We start from the raw sequence: 11,897 nt of genomic DNA, 5'->3' as shown, positions 1-11,897 counted from the left end.
TCTCCTCCCTGCGGCCCAATCAGGGCGCCGTTGTCATCGGGCGCTGGGCGGCGGCGAGGCCAGCCAATGGGCGAGGGCGTGTGAAGAGGCGGGCGGAGCGGGCTGTCCGGGCGGGAGGAGGACGGTGGTGGCGGTGGCGGGCGGGCGGCGCCATCATCATCATCATGATGAACTCCCTGGAGCAGGCGGAGGGTGAGCCAGGTGCAGCGAGTGACTGCCTCACACCGACTACACACACACGCACTATATTACCGGAGTTAACTCGGCGGGACAGGCAGCGTCCCTGGAGAGAAGGAATGGGTGACGTTCCGGGTCTTCAGAGTGAGAGGCATAGAGATAAGGAAGGGTAAGGTGTGAAAAGGACAGATCACAACAGCCGAAATGTGGAGGAAGGAACTGCAGATGCGAAGATGGACACAAAATGCTGGAGTAACTCAGTGGGACAGGCAACATCTCTGGAGACAGATTCTTGATTAGATAGTGCAGGTGTCAGAGGTTATGGGGAGAAGGCAGGAGAATAGGGTTTAAGAGGGAGAGATAGATCAGCCATGATTGAAAGGCAGAGTAGACTGGATGGGCCGAATGGCCCCATTCTGCTCCCGTCGCTTATGACCCGAAACGTCACCTATTCCTTTTCTCCAGAGATGCTGAGTTACCCCAGCACTCTGTCTCTCAAAGGAGAGGCTGATCAAGGAAATGTAGAATGGTTCATTGTTGTCTGAGGGGAAGGTGACAACGAGGTGTACAATCAGTAAAATTAATCAGGAGGAGGGTGATACTAGTCGGAGAACTAGGGTGGGGGAGGGACAGAGAGAGAGAGAGGGAAAGCAAGGGTTATCTGAAGTTAGAGAAGTCAATATTCAGACCACTGGGGTGTAAGCTGCCCAAGCGAAATATGAGCTGCTGTGCCTCCCATTTGCGTTTTTGACAAGAGGGATAGCAATGACGGTTGTGTCCGCGGGCAGTGAGAAGTGGGACAGACCGAGAGATACGAGGGTTTGTTTGTTGTACATGGTTTTTTTTTCTTCTTTGTGTGTGCAGACCTCAAGGCTTTCGAGCGGCGGCTGACCGAGTACATCTCCTGCCTGCAGCCGGCAACCGGGCGGTGGCGAAGTGAGTGCGCCCAGGACTTTAATCACACCACAGTCCCGGCTTGTCCATCTCCTCCACAGGTGCTGCCCGACCCACTGAGATCTGTGTGTCAACCCGCATCTGCGGTTCCTTCTGTTTCAACCGGTTAACTGGCTGTTGATAATTATGATAGAACAAAATGCTGGAGTAACTCAGTGGGTCAGGCAGCATCTCTGATTGAATTGAATTGAATACTTTATTGTCACATGTGTCAAATCACGATGAAATTCTTTGCTTGCAAGGTATGCAAATAGTCACCAATAAAGGGTGCTTGCAAAGTTACAAAGCACCCCTGCGCTAGGTCTCCCATTGTTCCCCCCCCCCTCACGGTGGTCCCCCCATGCCGGGTCCCCATTGTTTAAGAAAGAACTGCAGATGCTGAAAAAATCGAAGGTAGACAAAAATGCTGGAGAAACTCAGTGGGTGAGGCAGCATCTATGGATCGAAGGAATAGGTGACGTTTTGGGACGAGACCCTTCTTCAGACTGATTGTCCCCATTGTTCCTACCCTTCTTTGATTGTTGATGTTTTAGGTTGGGACCCTTCTTCAGACTGAGATTCATGGGAAAGAGGAGTGAGATATAGACGGTACTTAGGAGATATAAATGGAAGATATGCAAAAAACAAAGATAATCAAGTCAATGTGTACCACACAACAGGCCATTGTTGAGCTGCAGAGCAGGAGGAATCACAGGGGGGGCAACGAGAGAAGGTTTTGCAGAACTCTAGTTGGAGAGAGGGAGAGAACCTCATCAAAGTAGGCATACCATGAGGAGATTTTATAGTGGAGCCGGCAGTGGAGGAACTGCAGATGCTGGTTTAAACTGAAGGGAGACAAAGAAATCCGGAGTCTTGGCAGGTCAGGCAGCATCTCTGGAGAAAAGGAATAGGTGATGTTTCAGGTCGAGACCCTTCCTAAGACTGTTGGATAGAGGACGAGATGATGCCTGTTGTAGGTGGATGGTTGGCATCAGAGAGTTATCTCAGCTTTGTTTTAAACAATGAACTTCTATTAGAGCACACACTAGAAATAATATTGTTAACCTGCATGATCCAAATTGTAACAAAGGTCAAAGGTCAAAAACTTTATTTGCCATTTGTGCTTACACACATAGGAACTCTTGTGCGGTTGTTCAGAGAGTCAAGTCAAATTAAAAAGACACACAGAAAGACACATAATCTATAAAAACGTATACTTCTCTAGAAATAGAAAAGAAAGTGCCTAAAACCCTATATAAAGGGGAAAGTGAGAGCATTGTAAATTGCACAAACCCTATATAAAAGTGTCGATTGCATTGTAAATTGCACAGGCCCAGGAGACGATATAATATGATATGCTATGAGATAGGTCAGGACATCAGTTCATTTTGTTTTGGCCAAGAGTCTCACTGTGGCAGGGAAGAAGCTCTTAAAAAAGCGTGTTCTGTTTGTGGCGATGCTGTCCGCTCGTCTGTGCCTGAGGTTGTATGTGCAGCTTTTGTGTTTGAGCAGGGAGTGAGCTGGATGTAGTGTGTCTCTGATGATTCTCTCTGCCCTTTTTTGACAGCGCTGTGTGTAGATTGTGTCCATGGAGGGGAGTTCCGTTCTGATAATCCTCTCTGCAGTCTTTATGACTCTTTGCAGAGCCTTCCTCTCTGTCTGTGTGGTGTTTCCATACCACACCGTGATGCCTGTGGTGAGGATGCTCTCTATCAGTCCTTTGTAGACCTGGGTGAGAGGGCGACAGTGCAGACCAGCTTTTCTGAGCAGCCTGATGAAGTACAGTCTCTGCTGGGCTTTTTTCACTGTGGCAGCAGTGTTCAAAGTGGTTTAGTTAAAGAATGAATAGCAAGGACGTGGGATGATTTGCCAGTCAACCCCACCTTTTAGTGGCAGATGTTGTCGAGCTGGAATATTAAGTTGATCCAGGCAAGTGGCGAGATTCCATCACATTGTTGGCATGTGCCAAGTGTTGTAGGCTGCCCAGTCCCAAATCTGCCTCTGTAACATGTAAAAACTATAAATAGCTATTTATACATATTGTGCTGTGCTGCAGCAAGTAAGAATGTCATTGTTCTATCTGGGACACATGACAATAAAACACTCTTGCCTCTCTAGCCTACAACTTTAGATGTGGTGTTTTCTGCCATCCTGCCATCCTCCCCCTTCCCCAGATGTTGGCATTAGGGTGTTTGCTGGTGGGAATGCTGTTGAGTTGAGCTGGTTCGACTCTCGCATTGAACAAGGTCACTGCCTGGCACATGTGTACATGTCACTTACCATTGTTAAATGTTATTGGGGTTTTACTGCATGTGGCCACTGCCTCGTTATCTCAGGAATTGTTCATGGAAATGTGTACTATGCAGTCATCAGGGATGAAGAATTGGACCTTAGAGATACAGCGTGGAAAGAGGCCCTTTGGCCCATTGTGTCCACACCTACCAGCGATCACCCCGTACGTTAGCACTATTCTACACATCAGGGACAATTTACAATTTTACCTAAGTCATTTAACCTGCAGACCTGTTCGTGAAGTGTGGGAGGAAACTGGAGCACCCGGAGAAAACCCACGTAGTTACAGAGGGTAGAATCAAAATGCTGGAGTAACTCAACGGGACAGGCAGCATCTCTGGAGAGAAAGAATGAATGATGTTTCAGGTCGAGACCCTTCTTCAGACAGTTACAAAGGGGACGTACTAACCCCCTACAGACAGTGGTCGGGATCGAACCCAGGTCTCTGCCGCTGTAAAGCAGCAGTTCTACCGTTGCACCACTGCTGCCCCTAATGCAAGGAGGATCATTGATGAAACGGGTGACTATAGATCCACTTGCGACCCTGGCCTGAAGAAATCCTGCAGCAATGTTTTCTGACTGAGGGACTTGACCTTCACCCACCCTTATCATCTCCCTGAGTTCCATGTGATCTCGGCCTGTGGTTGGAATGCCAATTCCATTTTACTCAGACTCCCTGTTGCAACATTTGATCATATGCTGTCTTGATGTTAAAAGCAGTCATTCTCAGCTGGCCTCAGTAATTCACAACATTTTCATATTTTAACAAAGGATAGAATTGGTCTTGATTGGTCTTTGTGGGGGGCAGGTAGAGAGAGAGACAAGTTGGGCATAAATGCCCAGTATATCCAGCTAATCAACAACACTTTCGATCTTGTTGTAAAAAAGGAGTTGCAGATGCTCGCTTCCCAAAGATAGACACAAGACAAAGATAGTCAGGCAGCATCTCTGTAGAAAATGGATGTGACATTTCTGGTTGGGACCCTTCTTTAGACTTGCTTTCTATCACCTAGTAAATGAGTGAGAATGTACAAATAGAGCAGTTCCTTATCCAGAATTGGCCAGCCTGTATTTAGGGTAGTGTAATTCGGTGCGCTAACCTAGACAGTACTGTTAGAATCTATAGTTAAAACTTATTGCCTTTGTGTTCATTGTATGGAGTGACTAGAATTTGATGAAAACTGGATACTAATGTGTCTTGAGATTTATATAAATAACTACTGTGCATTTGCAATTGTACCTTCCTAGGAATGTCAATATTACTGTCATTTTAAAAACCTTGCCCATCAAAATATGAACTAATTCACGTTCATCTTTTTATTTGCAGTGATTCTTATTGTGGTTTCTGTATGTACTGCCACAGGTGCTTGGAACTGGTTAATAGATCCTGAAACACAAAAGGTAATTTAAAACTTATTTATAATTCACAATTTAATAATTCACAAAATATGTTGTTGCTTTGGCTTTTCTAGCATTTTCATTCATTCATTCATCCACCATCGTTGAAAACATTAGTGGCGCAGTGGTGCTGGTTTCCGACGGGAACAGTGACGGACGCACCACACATCTCCGTCCTCCAGTTCCTGCGGACTTCCGCCGCTGGAAGTATAGGATTTTGGTGTGTGTGCTTTATCGTCATTCCCTACAATGCTATGTACGACAGTGATCGCAACTTCTACTGAAGTGTGGATGGCCGTTGGCTTGCCAGAAGCTCATCTGCCCTTTTTGACAGGTCTTGTTTTTGGTCCTGCTGGGGGTCCACAGCCCCCTCCTCACCTGGCAAACCAGGTGGGGGGGGAGACGGTTTAGTCGCCGACTATCCGACCATGGAGCAAGTAGCACGGGTTTACATGGTAGCCGTGGCGGGGGGAACTCCACCCTGACCTGACCTGGAATTCAATGCTGCTATTTACATGGCAGCAATTTCACTCCTTAGACATCAGACACAGGAAAGGCTTTACCAGGAGTGGCTTTTTTTTAGGAAATTGTAGACAAGTTTATTCAAAATGAACGGACTAAGACTCAGTCAAAATATAAAATGGTGCTAACAAAATGATAAAACTAACAGCATATTGAGTAAAGGTGCTATTATTTTCTCTTGAGATTTAAAAAAATATAAACAACTTATTTGAGCATCTGTTATGACAGGATTGAGAATGCAAAGCCATGAATCCTGTTCTCAGGCAACCTGAATTTAGAAATCGCCTTGTAGTTCAGTATAATAAAGATTTAAATGCTCCAATTATGAATTCATGTTGACACTCTTGGAAAAAAGCCACCTGTTTAGAAATGTTTATTTAAAGTGTAATGTTGTGTTCCAAAATGATGAATCAATCTTCCTGATTTTTCTGGGCATTAATTTTAATTGGCACTTCAATTTAACTTAATTTGCTTGTTGGTTGTTGCATCTGATAGCAGTTATCTAGTAAAAAAAAATTCCAACCAATATCTGTTGGCTCAGTTAACTTTATAAAAGAATGTGTTCCCCTTTTTAATTTTGTTCCCAGTCAAACTGCAGGGCCATTAAAACCGTATTGGGAGATAATTCAGTTTGTTTGGACAGCAAAAGAAGAATGAACTGAATAAATATGTATCTGCCACAAATATATGGAGCTTAAGCCTATTGCTGTCATAGATAAAATTCCCAATGTTGTAGGAAAACAACATATGGTTGTATGGTTCCTATTACATAATGGTGTTTAGTTTTCATCTGCTCAAATAGTTATTATTCCATTTTCTTTGTCTTTTTAGGTATCTTTTTTCACATCACTATGGAATCATCCATTCTTCACAATCAGCTGTATAACTCTTATCGGTTTATTTTTTGCTGGAATACATAAAAGAGTAGTTGCACCCTCAATGTATCCTTTTCATTAACCGTTCAAACCGTCAGTCGTGAGATTTGTAACAGTAACTGCAATTGATTACTATCTATTTAAATTATGTTCTGCAGAGATGAGCCACATCATTTCTCAGTGCACCCGTATTTTGTAATATTTTACAAGCCGTTTACAAAAAAGATGGCACAGTGACTTCACTTGTACAGAAACAATTAGAGACAACTGTTCTTCAAGCCTGTACTTTACGATCTTTCTTATGGTATTTGTTGAGTACTTTGGCTTGGAGAATGCAGAATTGGTAGTTTTTTTCTACAATACTTCCCAAGGAGCAGGGATGTCATGTAACTACAATTTCAATTGGAATCATCATTTCTCTTAACATATTACTTTCAGCATTGCTGCAAGATGTCGAACTATTTTAGCAGAATACAATATGTCTTGTGATGATGTAAGTATTTGTCTTCAAAGATAGGAAAAAAGAGAAAACGCAATGAACAATGCTTGGATTTTAAATATTAGTCTGCTGGCTGACTTTAAACCAGACAGAATCAAATATGTTTTTCTTTTTTTGTTTGAATTTCATATGCACATTTCTCTTTTGAACTTTGTGTAAGAACTGCAGATGCTGGTTTAAATCGAAGGTAGACACAAAATGCTGGAGTAAAGCCCTTGTCCCACTTTCACAACCTAATTTGCGACCTCTGACGACCTTAAAAAAAAATCAAGGTCGCGGTAACCTACGACCTTCCACGGCTATGTTCAAGACCTCCCACGACTATGAAGAAGACCTCCTTCGACTATGTTGAAGACTGGCTTTGACCATGTACGTTTTACTGCTGTTTGCAGTAGCCCTTTTGCTTCAGCAGCCTTTTAAGAAAGGCAGAAGGGGAAGAGTAAGCACAAGAAGAGGTCTCAATGGGTGAATGGAGATGATGTGATGGACTGTCCCAGTACACCAGATGACTGGAAGAGAGTGGCGCTGGGCTTTGACAATAGATGGAGCCTTAAGCACACATGTGGGGCAGTGGATGGCAAGCATGCCATTCTTGTCCCTGTATCCCTCGTTTTCCTTTTCGTACAGGATGGCATTCTGCTGGAACCATTCCTCGAGGTCCCCCTCCTGCTGCCTGGTGAAGGTGTAGAGCATAACCTTCCTCCAGCCCTCCCTCACCACTAATGGGGCATCTCCCTCTGATGCTGTGTCAGACACAGGAGAAAGGGCTGCTTTGTTGCCTTCAAATGAGGCAGTGAAGGATGGGGTGGTGGTGGGGACATATACTACCACCCTGGTCTCCTCCTCTAGGGGTACCTCATGCAGGGCTACCTCCTCCTGCACTATCACCTCCTGTGGCATCACCTCCTGTGGCCACTCCTCCTCTTGGGTGGGTAACACCTGCATGGCAGGTTTTTTTTAGGGTTGTGCCATCCCCCCTGCGCTGCTGCCTTTTTGGTGCCATCTCTTAAACAAAAGTCTCCAAAAAACTCTCCAGCAATGAATGAACATGCCTTAGAGTGACAGACGTTCTGCTGTTTAAATAACCTTTTTTTCCTACTGACATTTTTTTACCCCGGAGCTATTACCTTCGACTGCTTCCGACCACCTACGATTGCCTACGACTACCTACGACTAGCATCACGACCTACCTACGAGTAAAAATGATCGATTTTTTTCCATGCCGACCTTTTTTTTACTCGTGGACATTTTTTATCAGGCTAGAAAAAACGCTGCAACCCACTTGATGCCACGAGTACCTACGACTAGCATCACGACCTACCTACAACGTCCTACGATCTTGTGGCGACCATGCTGCGAGTATGGGTCAAGGGCAAACTCGGCAGAGGTCGTGAATTAGGTTGTGAAAGTGGGACGGGCTTAACTCAGCGGGTGAGGCAGCACCTCTGGAGAGAAGGAATGGGTGACGTTTTGGGGCAAGACAGTGTCTCAACCCGAAACGTCACTTATTCCTTCTCTTTTGAACTTCTTTGACTCACTGTTTTGCGGGGGGGGAGGCCACCCTTTTTACGTTTTGGGGAAATTTGCCTCTGTTGATGTTTCTGCTACAAGAGACTGCACACGCTGAAATCATGAGCAGAAAAACAAACGGCCCACAGTCTCCCAACGGCTTGAAAGAATCCTCCATCATTCCAGTCCACAAAAAAAGAAAAGTAATGGGTCGCAATGACTATTGTCCAGTAGCTTTATCATCAAGCACAATAAAGTGCTTTGTTGAACGACTGACAATACCCCAAATTTGTGTCAGTCTTCCGGACGATTTAGACCACTTGCAAATTACGTAGAGGAAAAATAGGTCTGCAGAGGTTGCCATCTCTCTTGCACTGCATTCAGCTATTGATCACCTTGAAAATACAAGCATCTATGTCAGGAAGCTATTCATTAACTACAGCATTTATTTAATTGGGTTGTTTCAAAGCGGAGATTAATAGGTTTTTGATTAGTATGGGCATCGAAGGTTAGGAGGAGAAAGCAGGAGAATGGGGTCGAGATGAAAAATAGATCAGCCATGATCGATTGGCGAAGCAGACTCAATGGGCCAAATGGCCTGTCTTATGGTTAGAGGCCTGACGGATAAGGCATGTGAACTTGGGGTGGCATAGGAGGAGGAGCCATCTTGGGGAACGGCTGCTAACCAGCAGCCGTCCGTTTAATTCATTTTTTTGAAGTTTTTAGTAAGTCCTGTGCTTCGTCTGTTGGAGAAATGGACTTTTTAATGTGGGGGGTAGGGGGTAATTATACTTCTAGGTCCCTACCTGGTCGGTGAGGCAGCTTTTTCTCCGAGCTGCCCCGTCGACCCGTCCTCGTGGCCTACCAGCGGGCGTGGAGCGCCGTTTCCTGGCAGGGACCGCCCAGCACCTCGGCTTCGTTGGCGGCACAGCGCTGGAGCGCTATCGTGGAGCGGAGCGGGCGATGCCTTGCCTGGGGCGCCGCGCTGGATCGACGCGCTGGAGCTCCGGTGAGCTGTGACCGCCGAGATCAACACCTCCGGGCTGCGGGTCTGCGGAGCGGAGCGGGCGGCGCCGACTCTAACATCGGGAGCCTGGGAGCTCCAACCCGGCGCGGCCTTGTCGGCTTCGGAAGCCGCGGTCCCCAGCTAGGAAGTGGCCGTCCCAGGTGGCCCAGCCGCTGCGAGGACTCTCCCAACGCCGGGGCAACAGCACCCGGCCAGAACGGCCAGGAACATCGGGCCTCCGTAGAGGCAATTGCGGTGGCCTCAATCGGCCTGACTTTGGGTGAACTGGGGATGGGGACTGGACATTGTGCCTTCCCCCACAGTGGTATCCACTGTGGGGGGATGATTTTTTTGTGTGTAAGTTAATTTGTTAATCTGTGTCCAAGATGGCTGTCGGAAGGGAGAGTGGACGCTGGCGCGCTTTAGCTGCCGCTGCTCTCTCTTCACATTGTGTTTTTTGATTTTTTGTCTTTGGAGCGATTTCTGTCTAATTTATGTACTGGTGATGTCCTTATTATTTATTTTACTCCGACTATATGTTTTTTCTCTTCTGTTAATTTCTGTAAGGTGTCCTTGAGACTTTGATAGGCGCCCGAAAATAAATGTTATTATTATTATTATTATTATAGTGGCGCAGCGGTAGAGTTGCTGCTTTAAAGTGCTTGCACCTCCAGAGCCCCGGGTTCGATCCTGACTACGGGTGCTGTCAAAACAGAGTTTGTACTTTCTTCCCGTGACAGCGTGGGTTTTCTCTGAGATCTTCAGTTTCCTCCCACAGTCCAAAGACGTTCAGGTTATAGGCTTGGGTTTCTATACTTGGTATAAGTGTAAATTTTCCCTAGTTTGTGTGTGTAGGCGTGTGTTAATGTGAGGGGAACGCTGGTCCGTGCGGACTTGGTGGGCCGAAGAGCCTGTTACCGCATTGTATCTCTAAACTAAACTAAAAGCCTGGATAGGTACAGTGATTGGGACATTACAGCCATGACAGTCATGTGGCAAGGGAGGAACAGGACTGGCAGCTTAATGTTCCATCATACAGCTCTTTAGATGAGATAGAGGGGTGAAATAGGAGAGGGAGTTGCTTTATTAATTACTGCCAGTACTTTCTGCAGCATTTAGTCGACATTTTTAGATACAAGTGTATTGCAAGTTATTTTATTGTAACCTTAATTCATTTTTACTTTAATTATTTTATCTTTTATTTTTCCCCTTTCTAGACTGGGAAACTAATATTAAAGCCCAGGCCTCATGTCCAATGACGTTCTCCAAGCCAGTGGTTCAGTGAATTCATGAAAAGGTGAAAGTGGCCGTGAATAAACAAGTCCATTGATGCAGCACTCCTAGGGTCAACATCAACATTTCAGCCTCGTAAAGTTCCCGAGAACAGGAAAATTCTCAGCCACATGGGGGGATTTTATGAAACTAGCAATGCAGCTGGCACATAGTTTTAGGTCAGTTGCAAAATATGATTTGGAAAGTATTTAAATCTTGCTCAGTCACTTTAATTTATTAAAATGTTACGGATTCTTGTATTGTTTAAAAGTTGAATTGCTCATTTTATTACTGACATGCTTTTGTAACTATTTCGTGAAATGTTCATACAATTAATATCAAGGATTTAAAAGCTACAAGCTGTTCTCGTGGAGAATTGAGCTGGACTGTATCAGGAATTATTTCAACATGATTGTTAAACTATTGTTGCCTGCTTTTTACTCTTCCAGTCTGTTGTTTTTGCTCTGCGGATCTTTTTTGAATATAGGTTATGAGAATATTACCTTTATTGTTTATCATTACTATGTGTTATGAAACCTCTGTCACTTATCCCACTTAGACTGGATGCAAGATACAATGGATTGCCTGTGCTTTTGGGTGGGATCCTGAATACTTTGATCTGCCAAATTGTGTAATATTTTATTCATAGGAAGATACTGATTTGTTTTGCAGACTGTTGCATATATAGATTCACATTTTACTGAATTATGCTAAATTGTATAGAACAGGTAGAAATTAACTTTTTTTTTCTCCAAATCTTGCAGTTGTTTTTCTTCTCTTGCATTGCTAATCTAGAATGTGTTGTGGGTTCTTGATTTCCCACTTTGTATTTTAATAACATGAAAACTTAATTTTTTTAAATTTTAAAAGCATCATGACTTTGTAAAAAAAATGTGGCCACATGAATTTTGTAGGCCTATGTACAGAGCAATAAACAATTTATATGGATTTTTTTTTGAAGTGGATGTAATACAATTCTGAGAGTTGATCATACATTTGAAATGTATCAGAAATCAGATGGGATTTGAATGTTTAATATGTAAAACGGTAAGGAGTTTGGCAAATAATTATGTTAAAAAATGGTCTATTACTATTGAGCATTAGGAATGCCATACCTATTGCTTTAAGACTTGCCAACATATATTAAAGAACATAAAATAGTACAGTACAGTAACAGGCCCTTCAGCCCACAATGTCTGTGCTGAACATGATGCCAAATACGGCCAAGTTAAACAGATTTCCTCTATCTGCATGTGATCCATATCCCTCCATTCCCTGCATATCCATGCGCTTATTTAAAAGCCTCTTAAAGCCACTATCGTCCTTGCCACCACCACCTTTGGCACCACGTTCCATATACCAACCAATCTATGTTTTTAAAAACAAGCCTTGCCCCACATATTTCCTTTAAACG

General features: G+C 44.2%; 1 protein-coding gene across 3 annotated transcripts; it reads left to right on the top strand.

Moving 5' to 3' along the window:
- Positions 1-94: 94 nt before the first annotated feature.
- cnep1r1 (CTD nuclear envelope phosphatase 1 regulatory subunit 1) lies at positions 95-11,431 on the top strand. 3 transcript variants are annotated; one of them, XM_033036369.1, is made up of 6 exons: positions 95-192; positions 1,042-1,113; positions 4,730-4,803; positions 6,154-6,263; positions 6,636-6,690; positions 10,429-11,431. In XM_033036369.1, exons 1-6 carry the CDS (start codon positions 165-167, stop codon positions 10,468-10,470), a joined length of 381 nt encoding a protein of 126 aa, XP_032892260.1. In that variant the 5' UTR covers positions 95-164; the 3' UTR covers positions 10,471-11,431. The 3 variants fall into 3 exon arrangements, with proteins under 3 accessions (XP_032892260.1, XP_032892259.1, XP_032892261.1); XM_033036368.1 differs by having other exon boundaries at positions 103-201; XM_033036370.1 differs by lacking the exon at positions 1,042-1,113 and having other exon boundaries at positions 108-192.
- Positions 11,432-11,897: the final 466 nt, after the last annotated feature.

Source organism: Amblyraja radiata, chromosome 17, assembly GCF_010909765.2.
Source record: "Amblyraja radiata isolate CabotCenter1 chromosome 17, sAmbRad1.1.pri, whole genome shotgun sequence".
In the NCBI taxonomy this organism is placed as follows: domain Eukaryota; kingdom Metazoa; phylum Chordata; class Chondrichthyes; order Rajiformes; family Rajidae; genus Amblyraja; species Amblyraja radiata.
This window is presented reverse-complemented; position numbering and strand designations above follow the sequence as displayed.